A 21,359-nucleotide genomic window follows, 5' to 3' on the forward strand; every position below is an offset into this window, starting at 1 on the left:
AATTCTATACCAAATACTGCCAAATGCCTGAAAAGAGTTGTATCATATATTCTGTCCAGTTTTATCTTTGTGTTTGGAAGGATGGCAAGTCTGATGCCAAGGACTCTATGTCATGGCTGAAAAAAATAACTCCAATTTTAAAAAGTTTGTTTCATCATTTTGCTTAAATTTGAGTGATATGTATTGACCTTCTTCAAGTTCATTGATCATTACTTCTATTGATCCCATCCAATGATTTTTCTTAATTTTAAATAATGAATTTTTTCAGTTTTAGAGGCTTTCCTCTTTTCTTTAGTTTCCACATCTATCCTGAAATTCCCACCTCTACAAGCATGTGTTTACATTTTCTAGTAGATGATTTAATATATTTATCATAGTTAAAGCTCTTGTCTGTTAATTTCAAGATCTGGGTCATGTGTGGATCTATTTCTATTGCTATTTTCTTTCTTTATTATGCATCACATTTTTCTGTTTCTTTGTATATTTAGTCATTTTATACACATACTCTTATGGAGGCCTTGTTTTTGCTTTTTTATGGTGGGTTCCAGGTTTGCTTTTATTCCTAGGTCAAATCCTTTATTCTCAAGAAATTGGCTTTTTTCCTAAGGCATGTTCCTTCTGAGTATAGATGAAAAGGCCAGGGTGTTTACTAAGCTTTCCTAACCTGGTGTGATGCAAACTCCCAACTCTGTTTCCTTTTCAGTAGAAAACTGTTGAGATCTCTATTAAATATTTTCAACCTCTCAAATGTTGCTTGCTCCATGAGTTCCTTGGAGAGTCACAAATAAAGGACTCAGGTGTCAAACAAGAATGTGAGGGAAGTTTGTATAGAAATTTTAAACCCCCTCCTGCCTGTAGCTTGTCCTATTTCTGATTGCACAGCCCCCTGTAGTTTCTACCTGCTTTTTGTTCACTCTCAAGTATCTCTGCATGTTGGGTGTTTTAAATTTTGTTCAAGCTTTTGATTGTTGTCAGCAGGAGACCTAGTCTTCTATAAACTATTCCACCATTATTAGAAAATGACAGTATTTACTTACGAGTTCTTATAGTTTTTTGTGGCAGAAAGTTAAATCTGACTCAGATACCAACTACTGCATCATGACTATAGCTGGGAGTTTGTATGGGTTTTCTTTGTTTGTTTGTTTGTTTTGCGGTATGCGGGTCTCTCACTGTTGTGGCCTCTCCCATTGTGGAGCACAGGCTCCAGACGCACAGGCTCAGCGGCCATGGCTCATGGGCCTAGCCGCTCCGCGGCATGTGGGATCTTCCCGGACCAGGGCACGAACCCATGTCCCCTGCATCTCAACCACTGCGCCACCAGGGAAGCCTGAGTTTGTATGTTTTGATGGTGAAAAAAATTTGCATTTTTTCTTCTAGTTTTATTGAGATATAATTGACATACAGCACTGTATAAATCTAAGGTATACAGCATAATGGTTTGACTTACATGCACCATGAAAAGAAAAGATTACCATGAAAAGATTACCAAAATAAGTTTACTGGCTATCCATCATCTCATATAGATACAAAATTTAAAAAATAAAAGTTTTTTCCTTGAGATGAGAACCCCTTCCCTCTTAATAACTTTCATATATAACATACAGCAGAGTTAATTATATTTATCATGCTGTACATTGTGCCCCTAGTACTTATTTGTCTTATAAGTAGAAGTTTGTACCTTTTGACTGTCTTCATCCAATTCCCCCTCCTCCCACCTCCCACCTCTGGTAACCACAAATCTGATCTCTTTTGCTATGAGCTTGTTTATTTGTTTTTGAAGTGTAATTGACCTACAACACTATGTTGGTTCCTGGTACACAACATAGTGATTCAATATTTCTATACATTTCAAATTGGTCACCCTGAGAAATCTAGTTACAGTATGTCACCATACAAAGATATTACTTAATTATTGACTATATACACCACACTGTACATTTTATACTCATGACTCATTTATTTTGTAACTGGAAGTTTGTACCTCTTAATCTCCCTCACCAATCCTCTCCTTCCCTACCCCCCTCCCCTCCAGAAACAACCTGTTTGATCTCTGTATCTATGACTCTGTTTCTGTTTTGCTATGTTTGTTCATTTTGTTTTTTAGATTCCACATATAAGTGAAATCATACAGTATTTTGTCTTTGACATTTCACTTAGCAAAATACCCTCTATGTCCATCCATGTTGTCATAAATGACAAGATTTCATTCTTTTTTATGGCTGAGTAATGTTCCATTGTGTGTGTGTATATATATATATATATACACACACACTATATATATATATATATATATATATATATATATATATATATATATACCACATCTTCTTTATCCTTTCATTTATTGATGGGCAGTTGGGTTGTTTCCATATCTTGGCTATTATAAATAACAGTGCCATGAACCAGGAGGGCATATATCTTTTCAAATTAGTGTTTTTGTTTTCTTTGAATAAATACCCAGGGGTAGAATTGTTGGATTGTACAGTAGTTCTATTTTTAAATTTCTTGAGAAATCTCCATACTGTTTTCCATAGTGGCTGCACCAATTTACATTCCCACCAACAGTACACAACTGTTCCTTTTTCTTCACATCCTCACCAACAATGATTATTTGTTGTCATTTTGATAATAGCCATTCTGACAGGTGTGAGGTGATAGCTCATTGTGGTTTTGGTTTCCTTTTCCCCAGTGATTAGTGATATTGAGGATCTTTTCATGTGCCTGTTGGCCATCTGTATATCTTCTTTGGAAAAATGTCTACTCAAGTCCTATGCCAATTATTTTAATGGCTATTTACTTTTTATGTGAGCTGTGTGAGTTCTTTGTATATTTTGCAGATAACCCCTTATTAGTTACATCATTTATCTTCTCCCATTCAGTAGGAGGCCTTTTCACTTTGTTGATAATTTCCTTTGTTCTGCAAAAGCTTTTTAGTTTGATGTAGTTCCATTTGTTTATTTTTGCCTTGTTGGCCTTGCCTGAGGAGACTTATTCAAAAATAATATTGCTAAGACCGATGTTAAGGAGCACACTGCCTACATTTTCTTCTAGGAGTTTTATGATTTCAGGTCTTACATTTAAGTCTTCAATCCATTTTGAGTTTATTTTCATATGAGGTGTGAAAGTAGTCCATTTTGATTCTTCTACATGTAGCTGTCCAGTTTTACTGACACCATTTATTGAAGAGGCTGTCTTTTCTCCATTGTATATTCTTGCCTCCTCTATCATAGATAAATTGACCATATAACTGTGAATTCATTCCTAGGTTCTCTATTCTCTTCCGTTGACCTAAGTGTGTTTTTTGAGCCAGTATCATACTGTTTTGATTACTGTAGATTTGTAGTGTAGTTAGAAATCAGGGAGCATGATACCACCAGCTTTGTTCTTTTTTCTCAAGATAGTTTTGGTTATTCAGAGTCTTTTGTGTTTCCATACAAATTGGGAAATTTTTTGTTCTAGTTCTGTGGGAAATGCCTTTTGGTATTTTGATAGGGATTGCACTGAATCTGTAGATTGCCTTGGGTAGTATGGTCGTTTTAACAATATTAATTCTTCCAGTTCATGAACACAGTATATCTTTCCATCTGTTTGTTTCATCTTTAATTTTTTTCAACAGTGTCTTATAGTTTTCCAATACAGGTCTTCTATTTCCTTAGTTAGACTTAATGTTAGGTATTTTATTCTTTTTGATGCTATTATAAATATAATTGTTTCCTTAATTTCTCTTTCTGATACTTTGCTGTTAGTGTATAGAAATGCAACAGATTTCTGCATATTAATTTTGTATCCCACAACTTTACCAAATTCGTTGATGAGTTCTAGTAGTTTTTGTAGAAATCTTTATGCATCTATATATATTATCATGTCATCTGCAAACAGTGACAGTTTTACCTTTTCCATTCCGATTTGGATTCCTTTTATTTATTTTTCTTGCCTGATTGCTGTGGCTAGGAATTCCAATACTATGCTGAATAAAAGTGGTGAGAGTGGGGCATCATTCTCTTTGTTTCTAATCTTAGAGGAAATGCTTTCAGCTTTTAACCACTGAGTATGTTGTTAGCTGTGGGCTTGTCATATATGGCCTTTTATGTTGACTTATGTTCGCTCTATACTCACTTTCTGGAGAGTTTTTATCAAAAATCAATGTTGAATTTTGTCAAAAGCTTTTTCTGTATCTATTGAGAGGATCATATTTTTATTCTTCAATTTGTTAATATGGTGTATGACATGATTGATGTTTGAATATTGAACCATCCTTGCATCCCTGGGATAAACCCCATTTCAGCATGGTCTATTATTCTTTTAATGTATTGTTGAATTCAGCTTGCTAATATTTTGTTAAGGATGTTTTTGTATCTATGTTCATTAGTGCTATTGGTCTGTAATTTTCTTTTTTTGTGATATCTTTTCTGGTTTTGGCAGCAGGACGATGCTGGCCTTTTGGAATGAATTTGGAAATATTCCTTCCTCTTCAAGTTTTTGGAATAGTCTGAGAAGGATAGACATTAACTCTTTTCTAAATATTTGGTAGAATTCCCCTTTGTCACCATCTGTTCCTGGAATTTTGTTTTATTACTGATTCAATTTTATTACTCAAAATTGGTCTGTTCATATTTTCTATTTCTTCCTGATTCAGTCTTGGGAGATACGTTTCTAGGAATTTGTCCATTTCTTCTAAGTTGTCCATTTTATTGGTATAGACTTGTTCATAGTAATATTTTATGATCCTTTGTAGTTCTGTGATGTTGACTTAACTTCCCATTTTTCATTTCTGAATTTATAGTTTTGAACCCTCTCTCATTTTTTTCTTCATGAGTCTGGTTAAAGGTTCATCAATTTTGTTTATCTTTTTAAAGAACAAGCTCTTAGTTTTATTGATCTTTTCTTTTTTTGTCTCTATTTTATTTATTTCTACTCTGATATTTATGATTTCTTTCCTTCTACTAACTTGGGGTTTTGTTCTATTTCTAGTTCATTTAGTGTAAGGTTTGGTTGTATATTTGAGATTTTCTGGTTTCCTGAGGCAGGCTTGTATCACTGTAAACTTCCCTTCTAGAACTGCTTTTGCTGCATCACATAGATTTTGGATCATCGTGCTTTCATTTTCATTTGTCTCCAGGTATTTTTTGATCTCCTCTCTGATTTCTTCAGAGACCTATTGGTTATTTAGCAGCATATTGTTTAGCCTCCATGTGTTTATGATTTTTGCAGTTTTTATCTTGCAGTTGATTTCTGATCTCATAGTGTTGCAATGTGATGTTTAATATGATTTCAATCTTCTTCAATTTACTAAGATTTGTTTTGTAGCTTAGCATGGGATCTACTCTGGAGAATGTTCCATGTGAACTTGAAAAGAATGTGTATTCTGCTGCTTTGGGTGGAATGTTCTATATAAATCTATTAGGTCCATCCAGTATAATGTATCATTTAAGGCCAGTGTTTCCTTACTGATTTTTGGTCTGGATGATCTGTCCATTGATGTAAGTGGAGTGTTAAAATCCCCTACTATTATTGTGTTCCTGTCAATTCCTCCTTTTATCTGCTAATATTCACTTTACACATTTAGGTGCTCCTATGTTGGGTGCATATATATTTACAGTTGTTATATCTTCTTTTGGATTGATCCCTTGATCCTTATGTAATGTCCTTCTTTGTCTCTTGTAACAGTTTTTCTTTTAAAGTTTATTTTTTGCGGTATAAGTATTTCTGTGCTGGCTTTCTTTTCATTTCTATTTGCATGGAATAACTTCTTCCATCCCCTCAGTTTCATTCTCTTGTCTTTCGATCTCAAGTGAGTCTCTTGTAGGCAGCATAGTTATGGGGCTTGTTTTTGGATCTGTTCAGCCACTCTATGTCTTTTGATTGGAACATTAATTCATTTACATTTAAGTAATTATTGATAGGTATGTACTTATTGCCATTTTGTTCATTGTTTTGGGGTTATTTTGTAGTTCTATTTTTTTCATTTATACTTCTTTTGTTCTCTTCCCTTATGTTTTGATAACTATCTTTAGTGTTATGTTTGGTCTTCTTTCTCTTTTTGTGTGTATTTCTATTATAGATTTTGTTTGTGGTTACAGTGAGCTTTATATATATCTATATAAATATATGATTATTTTAAGTTTCTATCTCTTAAGTTCAAATGCATTTTAACAAACCTGAATTTTTATGCCCTTCCTCACTTTTAATGTTTTGGACATCATATTTTACAACTTTTTTGTTTTGTGTATCCCTTAACTACTTACTGTGGATATAGATGATTTTACTACTTTTGTCTTTTAAGCTTCTTACTAATTTCATAAGTGATTGATCTACTACCTTTACTATATATTTGTCTTTAGCAATGGGATTTTCTCCTTTTGTAATTTTCATTTTTCTGGTTGTGGAGTTGTGGTCTTTCTTTTCCAATTAGAGTAGTACCTTTAATATTTTTTCTGAAACTGATTTCATGGTTCTGAATTCTTTTAGCTTTTGCACATCTGCAAAATTCTTGATCTCTCCTTTAATTCTGAATGACAGCCCTGTTAGGTAGAGTATTCTTGGTAGTAGGTTTTTTTCTTTCATCACTTTTAATATATCATGCCACTCTTTCTGACCTGCAGAGTTTCTGCTGAAAAGTCAACTGATAGCCTCATGGGAGTTCCCTTGTACATAACTTGCTGCTTTTAAGATTCTCTTTTTATCTTTAATTTTTGCCATTTTAGTTACAATGTGTCTTGGCCTGTTCCTCTTTGAGTTTATCCTGTTTGAGACTCTCTATGATTCCTGGACCTGGATGGCTGTTTCCTTTCCCAGGTTAAAGAAGTTTTCAGCTATTATGACTTCAAATAAGTTCCCTGCACATTTTTCTCTCTCTTCTCTTTCTGGGATCCCTACAATGCAAGTGTTAATGGACTTGATGTTGTCCCAGAGGTCTCTTAAACTGTCCTGATATTTTAAAAAAAAATTTTTTCTGTTCAGCCTCAGTGATTTCCACTGCTCTGCTTTCCGGTTCCCTGATCTCTTCCTTTGTATCATCTAATCTACTGTTGATTCCTTCTGGTTTATTTTTTATTTCAGTTATTGTATTCTTCAGCTTTGCTTGGTTTTTATTTACATTTTCTAACTCTTTGTTTAAAAACTTCTAACGTCTCACTGTGTTTATCCATCCTTCTCCTGAGTTATTTGAGCACCTTCATGATCATTACCTTGAACTCTTTATCAGATAGATTGTTTATCTCCATTTAGTTCTTCTGAGGCTTTAGCTTGTTCCTCCTTTAGGCACATATTTCTCTGCTGCCTCATTTTACCTAATTTGCTGTTTTTATTTCTATGTTTCTGGTAGGTGGGTTACATTTCCTGACCTTGGAGAAGTGGCCTTATGCAGGAGACTTCCTATGCCTTTCAGCAGTGCACTCCCCTCTGGTCACCAGAGCTACATGCTCTAGTGGTGTCATCTATGTGAGCTGCATGGGCCCTTCTTTTGTGGTGGGCTGACTACTATAGGCATGCTTGTAGGTAAGGCTGGCCCCCAGTCTGATTGGTTGCTGGACTCTGCCTAGTGTGAAGATTGTTGGCTGCTGGTGGGCAGGGCTGTGTCCCATCATGTCTGGTGGCACAGTCCAATGGTTCCTGAGGCTAATGCTGGCCTGCTGGTGGGCAGGGTCGGGTCCTGTGCCCTCTGGTGCTAGAATTGGCACTTGCCAGCACCAGTGTCCTCATGGTAGAATGAGCTCCCCAAAATGGCTACTGCTAGCATGTATGTCCCTAGGGTGGATCCCAGTTTTCTCCTGACTCTCCAGGAGGCTAAGATAGCAAGTGGTTATGACCCAGGCTCCTTTCAAATTACTGCTTCTGTCCTGGGTCTCAGAGCTTGTGAGGCTTTGTGTGTGCCAAGAGTGGAGTCTCTTCTTCCTACAGTCCTCAACTTCCCCAAAAGTAAGCCCCACTGGCCTTCAAAGCCAAACATTCTGGGGGCTTGTCTTCCTGGTGCAAGGTCCCTGGGCAAGGAGCCCAACATGGGGCTTGGACCACTCATTCCTTGGGAAGAACCCTTGCAATTGTAATATCCTCTCATTTGTGGGTTACCTACCCAGGGGGATGGGTCTTGGCTATATTGTGTCTCTACCCCTCCAACCTTTCTCATTTTGGTTCCTTCTTTATATCTTTAGTTGTAAAAGATCTTTACTACCAGTCTTCAGGTTGTCCTCATTGATGGTTGTTCTGTAAATAGTTGTAATTTTGATGTTCCTATGAGGTGAACTCAGGGTCTTTCTACTTCACCATCTTGGCCACTCCCTCCCTGCATCTTTATTTTAACTAACTTATAACTGAAATTTGGGATTTACTTCAATTACAAGTGTAAGCAATAAACCAAAATAGTAATTTGCAATATCTGTAACAGTATCACCAATAGGCATTACAAATACTTGAAAATCATATTCAGTTGTGGCAGATATCTTGCCATATGATAGATGCTCATCACTATTTCAAATTTCAGGAGCTGTTAGGCCCATTACTAGATTTTGTTATTTAATGTGCTAATTAAAACCTGCATATACTACTGTTTCTAAATTTTATCTTTAATATTTTGATAGCAGAATGTCAGAATAATTTATTTCTTTTGCAATCTCCTGTATGTTATTTTATATATTCAAAACATTATTCTAAGAAGAGATCCTTAGGTACAAAAAGGTTTGGAACCCTTTCCCTAGATTTTTGTATGACTTCTTTTCACCAAAGGTCTCCCTAAAAGATCATGACCTTGAAGTTTCCCTTTATAAGAAAGATCCTGTTCCCAACTCACACCTGTCTCCTGAGTTTTAAACAACTATATTCACAGAGAATTCGATATTGATACTCACAAACATCTCCAACTTTACACAATCCAAAGTGAGTCCATTACTTTCACTGCCAAAATCCTGCTCCTTCATCTATGTTCTTGTGCTTAATGGCATTCCCATCTACCTAATGACACAAAACAGAAATTTTCATTTACTTATTAACTCTTGCCTCTCCTTCACATGCCACATCCTATCAATCATCAGATCCTATCAATGGAACTTCTAAATAGCTCAAAAAATCTGTCTATTCTCCCAATCCCCTCTACTCTTCCCTTAATTTAGACTCTCTTCTTTCCCTTGTATAATAATTTTTTTTTAACCTGTTACAAGAGAATTGAGGCCACCCTCTACCCAAGTCTTGACTTTCTTCCTGGAACCCATGAGTCTATTTTTTCTCAAGTTCTCAGGGTCTGGCTCCATTACTCAATGTCTTTTTCTCCACATCTTCAAACTCCCTCTCCTGAATATTTTTCCAATAACATGTAAGGGTGTTCAACTGTCTGATTTTATCTTTAAGAAAGCTGACTATCCACACTCACCTATCTGCATTTACTCTCCTTATTTCTCACTGCTTTGTGGAATCAACAGATACACATTTAAATCACTTTGTGCATCCAGTTAACAACTCTGTTCTTTTCCCATTTAACACTTTCTTCTCATCTCTCTTCTACCTTTTTGTATAGGGCTCAATAATTTCTACCATCCATTCATACTATGTCTTCTAATAGAAAGGAACAACCAGTCTTTAGTCCTAGTGTAATTTTTCCAACTGTTTCCAACTTTGCCTCCTCAGGGACCTTTATCTATCATCTTAACCTTTCTTTTCTATGTCTTTAAGCTCTTCCACTCTATTGGCTTTCACCTTTAATGTGTAAGCATATTATTGCACCTTAAATATAATCTTAGTTTCCTCAATCTTCATTAGCTTATGAGCAATGTAGGGGAGGAAAAATAATTTTCCCTCTACGCTTCTGAGTTTTTGGCTTAGACTCCTATAATAAAACACAGTTTAAAAAGAGAAAACAAACAAGTTTATTAACATGTATATGTTATGTATACATGGGAGATACCCAGAAAAACTAAGTCTAACTTCCCCAAATGGTGTAAGCCATCACCTTAAATACCATCTTCAGCTAAAGACAAATAAAGATGTGGGGTGGGGGAAACCAGTTATAAGAGGTGACCAGGAAAAGCTAGGTAAACAAGGGTTAGGTTTGTTATGCAGAATTAAGTGGGCTTCTTCTCCATTGATAAGATTCTCTTATGATTTAGTCATCCTTCTCTTCCAGGTACAGAGAGGAAATGTTTACGAATGGAGATTTCCTTTGTAAATGCAAATTTCTCTTAGGCTGTTTTCAGACCTTCTCTTGTGTCTGTCATTTCTCAAAATAATCAACCCAAAATAATCCTTACGCCAAAGACGCATATTTTGGGGTGGCATATTCTGCTGCTCATCAGTAGTAATGTTGCCATATTTCGATGTTACCTCAAATTTCACTTCCTCATGCACTCAGTCATATTATAGTTGGACCTCCCTAGGACCTCCCTCACTGTTAAAAAATAAAATTCAACTGAGTAAATTGGAAGATCTAATTGGCTTTATTCAATGATTCATGAATTGGGTAGCATCCCTTCTAGTGAATAGATAAGCACTTCAAGGGACTGGACAAAATGGAAGGTTTTTACAGGCAGAAGGAGAATGGGGCAAGGAAGTTATTAGCAAAAGAAAATAATTATTTCAGGTTAGGTCATCTTCTTTTGAGGGAAAAGGTAATGGAAGGGGTCATTATGCAGATTACCTCATTAGTGCTGACCAGGAAATTTCAGATTGCTTAAAAGTCACATTATTGGGAGAAGTTGAGACTGCTATTAAGCCTTGGTTTGCCGTCATGAAGGCAGATGACTCCGTTTGGTGCTTGCTATTTCTTTTTAACACCCAGCTGTCCAGAAGCTCTTACTCAAGTTTATCTTACAAACTCTGGGCATTCCTTTTGTCACCTCATGAACTGTCTTCTCATGCTTTCCTGCTTACGAAGAAACTTCTTTAGTTCCACTTTCCTCAAAGTCATTTAAGGCCTTTTCCTTACTAGATATCCTTCATTCATGCATGCCTAGGTTCCTACTCTTCCCAAAGCTAAAAACTCCTTAAGTTCAAAGTTGATTCTCAATCTGATTCTGACTTCCTTAAAATTCCCACTGCATCATCACAATACTGATTTATCTGCCAAAGTATGCAAAATGTTTCTCCAACTCTCAGTCACACTTTGTCACCTGAGAACTAAGGCAGCACTGCTTGTGTTTGTCTTCTATGTTCTTCTCTGAAAATAGTTCCTTCATTTTCTGCTGTCAATTCCCATTGTCAAGGGACTCACTTATTACTCCGTGAGGCAAGGGACCACTCCCATCAGCCTGACATTGTGTCATCCTCCTAGGTGTCCTTGAAAAAATTCCTCTCCATGAAAAACTCATGAAAATAGATACCTAGGAGATAGCCCTGCAGTTCAGTAAAAAATTCCCTTAATCTATGTTTTCATTTTGATGTTGGTCAATCTGCTCCAGGAAATGTATTTTATAATCTCTCTTTCCTCTGTCTAATTACCATTATTCATCCCTTGGCAATCTGTTTCCTGTCTTCACTACTCCACTATAATTGTTCTCTCTATAATCACGAGTGACCTCCTCATTTTCAAAGACAGAGGAAATGTTTCAAATTCTAGACCCTTCTGTGACATTTGATGCTGTTGAGGATGCCTTGTTCAGAACACTCCCTATTTTTGCCTGTTATGACATAATTTTTCATTCACAGTGTGAACTATTACCATGCGGCTGATAGCCATTTTGCAAATTTTGCTACTGGTAATTTTGATCTTACCAGAAGATGTCAAAAGAACTTTATCAGACCGGGCTCACACATACACTGACAATGTAATGCTATGTAATGACTACTGTCTGGCCAACACTGATTGTAAGATACTATCAATTGTAAGATGCATCACACATTAGAAGATGTTAAAATCTAAAAGAAATGTACATCTAAGAATCATCGGCATATGGTATTATTATCTGATTGAAGAGAATTGATCTGTGTTGCTTGAATTCAAGGCTTCAAGAAATAATGCGAACATCTTTATACATTCTCTGAACTTACTTGCCTTATCTGAAGTAAAATAACTGCACCAAGTTATTTTATGGTTTTTATGAGGCTAGAATAAAATAATGCGTATAAAGTATATACTGCAGATACAGTACCAAAGTTAGTAAGCACTCAATAAATGATAGTTAGTAGTCGTGGTAGTCATAGTAACACATATTTTCAATAAAAACTTGAACTATAACTATTACTGAATTCAGTGTTCCTAAAATGCTAAGACTCCACAAGTTTATTGAAAGTATTTTTTTCTCTCTGAGTTTAAGTAAACTTAATGAATAATAATCACTTTTACAGGATTTTCTGAGAACTAAATGATAATGCATGCAAAATATTTGACTGTTTATTGGTTGAAGTAGTACCTGATATTTTCAGCCGAATGTGAATTATAACTTATCTTTGTTGTTTCTAAAATTCTAAAGATGATATAGATTTATTGAAGTTAATTTCAGAAAGACTTACTAATTCTAGTTAATAATTCCTTCTCTTTATGTTTTTTGTCTGGATTAAATAATATATGAAACTATATAATTATTAAACACACGACTCAGTGTGTGACAAATAAAAAGCACTCAGTAAAAAGTAGTTATTATTATTGCAATTGTTGTTATTTATAGCTGGTATTTTCTTTCTTTTTTTTTTAACGTTTTTATTGGAGTATAATTGCTTTACAATGGTGTGTTAGTTTCTGCTTTATAACAAAGTGAATCAGTTATACATATATCCCCATATCTCTTCCCTCTTGCATCTCCCTCCCTCCCACCCTTCCTATCCCACCCTTCTAGCTGGTCACAAAGCACCGAGCTGATCTCCCTGTGCTATGCAGCTGCTTCCCACTAGCTATCTGTTTTATTTTTGGTACTGTATATATGTCTATATACACACTACCACTCTCTCACTTTGTCCCAGCTTACCCTTCCCCCTCCCAGTGTCCTCAAGTCCATTCTCTAGTAGGTCTGTGTCTTTATTCCCATCTTGCCCCTAGGTTCTTCATGAACTTTTTTTTTTAGATTCCATATATATGTGTTAGCATACGGTATTTGTTTTTCTCTTTCTGACTTAGTTCACTCTGTATGACAGACTCTAGGTCCATCCACCTCACTACATATAACTCAATTTCATTTCTTTTTATAGCTGAGTAATATTCCATTTATATATATGCCACATCTTCTTTATCCATTCATCTGTCAATGGACACTTAGGTTGCTTCCATGTCCTGGCTATTGTAAATAGAGCTGCAATGAACGTTGTGGTACATGACTCCTTTTGAATTATGGTTTTCTCAGGGTATATGCCCAGTAGTGGGATTGCTGGGTCATATGGTAGTTTTATTTTTAGTTTTTTAAGGAACCTCCATACTGTTCTCCATAGTGGCTGTATCAATTTACATTCCCACCAACAGTGTATGAGGGTTCCCTTTTCTCCACACCCTCTCCAGCATTTATTGTTTGTAGATTTTTTGATGATGGCCATTCTGACCGGTGTGAGATGATATCGCATTGTAGTTTTGATTTGCATTTCTCTAATGATTAATGATGTTGAGCATTCTTTCATGTGTTTGTTGGCAATCTGTATGTCTTCTTTGGAGTTCATTTTCACTTTTTCTCCTTGGACATATCAATGGTTTAAAAATATCAAAGACTGCTCCATTATATTTGCTAAATTAATTTAACTTTTCTGAAGTTAACTTCACCAAATAACATGCACCTTTCATAATTTTTACAACAATGAGTGAGATGATGCATGTAAAATATTTAGTTGCTATTATTGATGTTGTTTATGTTTACCCTGACATAACATCACCTGAATTTCTACTAGCTGAAAAATTTTAAATACTGAGAAAGACTTTATAAATTTGCTGAATTTAACTCTCCAGGGCTTAAGTAACTTCATCCATTAATATAGAACAGGACCTCTCAAACTCTTTGATGTCAGGACCTATTTATAATTTTCGAAATAGTTGAAGACCTCAAAGAGCTTGTTTGTATGGATTATATCTATTGATATTTATTATAACTTAAAACTGAGAAATGTTTAACATATTTATGAATCTTTTCATTTTAAATAACAGTAATGAATCCATTTAATGTTAACATAAATATTTTTTATAAAAATAAACTATATTTCCCAAAAATAATTGGGAGAAGGCTGACATTGTTTTACAGTTTTAAAATCTCTTTAATATTTAGTTTTAGGGAAATATAGTTGGATTCTCATTTATGTATCTGCATTCAACCTGTTTTATGTTATTTGGGTTGAAGTTTATAAAGAAAATGCAGTTTTAAAGATAAATAGCTGGAAAAAGGAAACATAGCAAACTCTCTAAAAGAGTATCAGAGGCCCCCCAGGGTCCTTGAACCACACTTTGAAAACTGTTGACATATACTTTTAATTTTTTTTAAGTATTGATTAAGATAATCTGTACAATAGATACTGCTGTTAATGCTGCTTTAGTTGCTATTATTTATATTTCATTTCCAAATACTGACAAAGAACTTGAGTTTCTTGTTTTGTTGACTGCATTCACAGTTTCTAAAAAAACAAAAACAAATAAACTAGTGATGATATAGATTTGGTAAAATGGTTAAGTTCCTTCACCAAATAATATCTGTATTTTAGGAGTTTTAACCAAATTGAGATAATACATTTTATATCTTTAATATAATATATAATATATATATAATATATATATATTATATATATATATATTATATATAATATAATATATCTTTAATATGCATGGCTCAATGCCTGGCATACAAGATAGACTCAGTAAAAGGCAGCTTTAGAATCACTCTTTGTTCAATGTACATAAAATTATACAAATAGATGCCAGGGATAAAATTGGCCTCACATACCCAATAACACCTTTAGCTCATCTGGGATAACTCTGCTACCCTCTCTTGTTGTCTCTCAACAGGCTTACTTTTAGGCCCAAGAATCCTTTATGAAAGTGAATAAATCTTTTAACAGAAACAAGTTAATACCAGTTCAGAGCTGGGCTCTGAGTAATGCTGACTTTCACTGATATTCTGATCAGAGTGTGAGGCCTTCCCTAGAAGCTTCAGATATCTAGAAATACCTAAAATATTGTGCAGCATTTCCTTGGGAATTGAATCTCCACTCCAGCACTTGTTTCCTGAGTGTAGATATGTCTACCCTTGTCAGGATTCCTCCAGAATGAATGCAAACTCCCCAGATCAAGTTTCTAGCCTCAGGCTCTGGTTCCCACATTGCTGGAGGGCAGGGGAGGGGGGCAGTTTGGAAGGGGAGCCATTCCACTATACCCCTCCTCTGGTCTTGCTATAGGATCCTGAGAAAGTATAACATAGTTTTCTACCAACATTTTGTCAGAAAATCACCTTCTTCTCCATATTTATATGCAAATATTGAGCGTTTCCAATCAGGAGGCCAAGATTTTTGCTCTAGAAGTAATCACTTCCAAAGTTAGCAGTGGTAGTAAATCCTAGAGACTGTTATGATCTGAGGTCTAACAGCCATTTCTTTCTCTGTTTCAGAAAGGACTTCTATGTCTTCTTTTAATTTCTTCAATTTTTAAAATATTAAATTTTTGTTATAGACACTTTCAAAGATTGTAAAGTTAGATAGAATTATATAATAAAACCCCATGTACTCATTACCCAGCTCCAAGATTTATCAGTTTATGGACTACCTTCTTTCATCCATACTTCCATCCACTTCTCCCTCCCATATTATTTTGAAATAAACCTCAGAATCATAATACTTTGTCCTTAAATACTTCAGTCTCTGTATCTAAAAATATAAGATTTTTTCTATATAACCACAATATCAACATCACTTTTAAAAATTAATGAACAAAAATTATTTAATATCATCAAAAGGCCAAACATTGTTCAAAATTTCCACCTGTGTCATGAATATTTTTTAAAATTTATTTGCATCAAGATCCCAAGAAGGTCCACATATTATAATTGCTTGATAGGTCTTTTAAGTCTCTCTTAATCTTAGGTTCTCTCTCTAATTTTTTCTCTTGTAAATGATTTGTGTTTAAGTAACCCGTCCCTCTTTTCTTAATCTCATATTAGCTTCCTTAACTCCAGAAAACTTCCTGCAGCCTAATCCTCACTAAAACATTTCATGAAGGATAAGCCAATACTGACTTTTTGCAGGCAAGCTGGATCTACACTCTTTCTAGATATTCCCTCATATTTATAACTTTTGGAATAAAGATCCTAACAGTACAAACTGACCACATTCTTACCTGTCATTTTATAACTCTTAAGAAATGTAATCTGCGTGGTTCATCAAACTGGGTAAATATTACCTTCTGATACTTGCCACTCTTCCCATCCAGAGTTCAAAGGTCTTTTCACCAGATCCTGCACTGTATTACCTGAGGACACTTTCTGTTTGCAGTGTCTCCTAGTTTTCACAGCCGTTTTTACTTTCTTGAATGGCATGCCCAGGTTCAGGGTTGCAGGTATGTACCAATACCCCGGGAAGTCTTGTCACATCTATCACTGGTTCTCTTACCATCACTTGGCCTCTTTCTCTAGAAAAAACAAACAAACAAAAAAAAAACGGTCATTTAAGAAATTCAGGGTCTGAGTTAGAAGGCTTAAAGATCACTTTCCAAAGACTCTTTCTTCCTCATGTCTTCCTAGAAATTAATTACCAATCAATATCCTCAGCGAGCTCTTAGCAAAGAAACATTTACCATTTATTTCCTTCTTGATCATCCAGCCAAACACTCTATACCTGAAAAAGTGTCTTAAGACAACCTGTAGGGGAGTTCCCTGGTGGCCTAGCGGTTGGGATTCTGGGTTCAATCCCTGGTTGGGAAACTGAGATCCCACCACCCACGCTGTGTGGTAAAAAAAAAAAAAAAAAAAAAAAGACAATTTATAGGGACTTTCAGTTTCAGATTTGTCACTGTTCCCTGTGTGTTCCCTAAAGCCAGCAATGATCTTTTTTTTTTTTTTTTGCGGTACGCGGGCCTCTCACTGTTGTGGCCTCTCCAGTTGTGCGGAGCACAGGCTCCAGACGTGCAGGCTCAGTGGCCATGGCTCACGGGCCCAGCCGCTCCGCGGCATGCGGGATCCTCCCGGACCGGGACACAAACCCATGTCCCCTGCATCGGCACAGCAATGATCTTTGAGAGTGCGCTTCTATCCCCTCTCACAGTTCGTAGTGCAGATATCCACCAGCTCAGGATTCCTCATAATAATCTCATAAAATCCTAAAAATGCAATCTGAATTTTCCCAGGCTTCAAGTTCCTGTGGACACAAGAGAGAATAAATTAACATTAAAATTTGAATTTCACTTGCAAGTTATCCTTACTTATTAATGTAGGACCTATTCAAGATCTACCATAATGATTTCTAAAAATTTCTAGGTTTCTTACTTATGCTCAGGCATAAGATCACCTTCTGCTCCCACCTCCTTGTTGATATTTTCTGCCTGTGAGCTTCTTTATTAATGGAAGTGCTTACAAAATTACTACGTCTCAGTATTCTTAAAAAACAAAAGTGTTCAAAACTCCACACAGAAATGGGAGGACTGTATCTTTCCCAACTCAGCATTTCTATCTGTCTCTTGACCCTGCTTAAGCACAGTCTCAGGAAAATGCTAAAAAGACAGTCCTTTCAGTTTCTGCATAGATTATGTCTACACTGTGGTCGGATCTAATTCCTGTTTGGGGGCCATACTATCCTCTCCATCTCCAGTAACTCCAGAGCTCCTAGGCCCTGTCTCCAAAGGACACACACACAGAAGTTCCTCTTCTTTACCACTTTCCTCAGGAAAAGATGTCCTCAGCTAAAAGCTCAGCCAACCCTGATATGCTATAATTACTCTTGTAGGTGGCATATACATCATTTTTATTGCATTTGGAAGATGCTTAAAAATGAACAGTTGAATTTATTGACGTCACTGAGTATAGATGCAAAGTTATTCACTTATTCAACAAATATTTATTGAGTGTTTCTATGAGCCAGGACAGTTCTAGGAATTGGAGATAAAACAAAAAAGACACGAACCACTCTTATGCACAACCATACCTATAATTATCTCAATAATGATAATTCCACGTCTTCTACAGGAAATTTGGCGAGAAGGCATTCCTAACTTGAAAAAAGCTGTCATTTTCTGATATCATACTGCTACTCTTTCATGTGACTACCCATTTATGCTGTGAATAGCCTTCAACAGATAGATCTAAATTTTCTTCAGTGAAATGCAATTAAATGCGTCCTACTGTACAAATCTGTGCGACCCTTCAATATGTTGTAACAATGTCCTACCTTCTTTTCTGTTCCTGTAGGTGTATCAGTTCCTATCCCAGTGATTGGACTGAGGGATGAAGACAAGGTGTTCATCAACAACACCACCTGCGTGCTGAATGACCCAAATTTCGTTCTTATTGGGTCCTTCGTAGCTTTCTTCATACCGCTGACGATCATGGTGATTACATACTGTCTAACGATCCACGTCCTTCGCCGACAAGCTCTGATGTTACTGCATGGCCACATGGAGGAACCGCCTGGAATAAGCCTGGATTTCCTGAAGTGCTACAAGAGGAATACTGATGAAGAGAACTCTGCAAACCCTAACCAAGATTTGAACCCACGCCGAAGGAAGAAGAAGGAAAGACGGCCAAGGGGCACCATGCAAGCTATCAACAATGAACGGAAAGCCTCGAAAGTCCTTGGCATTGTTTTCTTTGTGTTTCTAATCATGTGGTGCCCGTTTTTTATTACTAATATCCTGTCGGTTCTTTGTGGGAAGGCTTGTAATCAAAAGCTAATGGAAAAACTTCTGAATGTGTTTGTTTGGATTGGCTATGTTTGTTCAGGAATTAATCCTCTGGTGTACACTCTTTTCAACAAAGTTTACCGAAGAGCTTTCTCCAATTATTTGCGCTGCAATTACAAGGCAGATAAAAAACCTCCGATCAGACAAATCCCGCGAGTTGCTGCCACTGCTTTGTCTGGGAGGGAGCTTAATGTTAACATTTACCGGCACACCAATGAACCAGTGATTAAGAAAGCTGATGACCAGGAGGCCGGTATAGAGATGCAAATCGAGAATTTGGAGCTACCAGTTAATCCCTCCAATGTGGTTAGTGAAAGGATTAGTAGTGTGTAAAAAGGAGCGGTGCAGTTTTTTCCTACAGTAAAGCTACAAATGTAGGAAATTGTTCTATAATTCTTCTGTCGGTCATAACCTAATGTAAATATTGCTGTCTGAAAAGGTTGTTTTTATATATAGCTTTGCAATCCTGTACTTTACAATCATGCTTACAATAGTGAGATTTAGGGTTCTGTATTTACTGTTTATAATAGATTGAGAATAACTTACTTTGGTTGTTTGATGCAAACGTGTTGATTTTTTCCCCCTTCCTTCCTTCCTCCCTCCTTCCCTCCCTCTCTTTCTTGCTTTCTTTCTTTCCCTCTTCTCTCTCTCTCTCTTTTTCTTTTTCACATAAGGAAGTGTTGATCTTCATCTCAGGTGGCATTTGCAGGAGACCAGAATGATGCACAGGACAGTGGTTACATTTCAACCACGCCAAAATTGAACAAATTCAGTGAAATCTTTTTCCTGGGTTAACAGTAAATATACACTTTAAATTCTTGCTCAGCTCATCTACACACATAAACACAGTAAGATAGGTTCTGCCTTCTGATAATCTATCATAACTATTAGTGAGTCAAAGGCAGAACTTAGCCTTGTTGTCACACATAGGGGAAATTTTGACATTGTCAGAATGTTCTGTTGATATTTTACTGCAATGTCTGTCACCAGACATAGTGGTATTTTAACATAGCAGCTGGTTAACCAGGACTACAGAAGTGGAAGGATGATACGAGATATATACACCAATAATAGCTTTTCACTTCTTACAGACAATGTTTAAATTCTGATTATAATGACAAGCAAACTGGAATTAGTGTTTTCATTCTGGTCCTTAGTAAATACCTAATTCCATGATTGAACTGGGAAACAAAATCTCAGAGTTATTTCCCAATCCAGGATTCATCATCAATTGGGTTTTGATCTCAGGATCCTGGAAATTTGTGTGCTACACACAAAATGAAATTAGCATTTTGAGCCTTATTAAAATAGTATATTAATTATGGTACCTCTATCTATAGGACCTAATTTAGCAGTCCATTTTTGAGTAAAACTTGTGTTGGAAGCATAGATGATCAAAAGCTTGGAAGTTTTGCTTGATTAAGGACTACAGAACTGGGCCCTTAGAATGTGAAAAAAAGTAATTAAAAAGAAGCTTTTACTGAACTTTGGGAAAAACAGAAATACAGAGTTTCCATTTGGATTTTAAACAAAATGTATCTCATTTACAGATCCTTCCAAACTCTCTAGTGCAGGCAAGGCTGCAGCTAATTTGTAAAAGTGGCAAGCTCTTCATTGTACTGCAATTATGTACCAGAAGTTTAAATCTTTGTTAAAATATAGTGTTGTGTTACAATAAGTGTTGGCCATTGTTTCATTCTTGGGCCTGCTGCTCTCTAAGAATTCAGTACCATTTTACTAGTTTGTTAACCGTGAAAGGTTTTCAAACATTGCTAAAGACAGACCATTAAGTCTATGCTGTATGCAGAGTGTACAAGGGTTTCCAGTAACTGTATTTCCATGTGTGTCCATGTCACACAACTGTGGATCAATTTCTGAAGAGTTCATGATGCTATTTCTTATGCCTGACAGTTACTTACACACCTTAGAGTTTCTTGAAATTGGTGAAGGCAGAATCTGAATTTCTAAAACCCCTGGTGTGTGTCCTCAACACACAGCATAGATAAATCCAACAGTCTGTCACAAGGGCAGTGGGAGAGCCAACAGACGTATTTGAGGAAACTCATACAGTCTCTACGTGATTTGCAACACTGCCAAATGCTGGTCAATTGCTTGAGCATGCCCAATTATGACATGAAAGTAAAGTCTACCTGCCTGTTGGCTCTGTTGAACTGCATGTTAAAACAGTTATATGAAATTGAGTGAGATCTAATTCTTACTGAAACGAAAATGTCTGAAGAAACACACCATGCACTGAGCATGAGTTCTGCACATACAGATGGTGTCCTGCATGTATGCCGTGTATGATGCATAAATCCATCGATTTGTATTAATGTAAGACAGAGTAGGTGATATAAGAAGGACTGAAGCAAATCCTTCAGCAGTCTTTAAAAAGACCACGCAAACAGATCTGAAGTATTGTGAGTATTAGAGAAAATTGGGAACATCTGATTTCTTTCCTGAACTATCGGGGCAAGCTCATAGCACATGTTTTACAAAGAAATAAAATATAAACCACAGATTTTCAAAAGCACTAGCAATAAGTTGAAGGATAATAGCTTACAGCACATTTGTTAATAATTCTTATGCCATG

The 21,359-nt window shown here is 36.1% G+C and overlaps 1 protein-coding gene across 2 annotated transcripts in view; it reads left to right on the forward strand.

The window, feature by feature from the left end:
* HTR2C (5-hydroxytryptamine receptor 2C) overlaps window positions 1–19,099 on the forward strand; it is a gene marked incomplete at both ends in the record, with an annotated part of 129,857 nt that extends 110,758 nt beyond the window's left edge. The window contains one exon of one of the 2 annotated variants that reach the window (XM_079728287.1): window positions 18,276–19,099. In XM_079728287.1, coding sequence (XP_079584413.1) covers window positions 18,276–19,099 — 824 coding nt within the window. The remainder of the gene's footprint in view (window positions 1–18,275) is intronic. The other variant, XM_079728288.1, reaches the window with a different exon arrangement.
* Between the last annotated feature and the right edge of the window lie 2,260 nt (window positions 19,100–21,359).

This window comes from Hyperoodon ampullatus (genome assembly GCF_949752795.1).
Source record: "Hyperoodon ampullatus genome assembly, chromosome: X".
Classification (NCBI taxonomy): Eukaryota; Metazoa; Chordata; class Mammalia; order Artiodactyla; family Ziphiidae; genus Hyperoodon; species Hyperoodon ampullatus.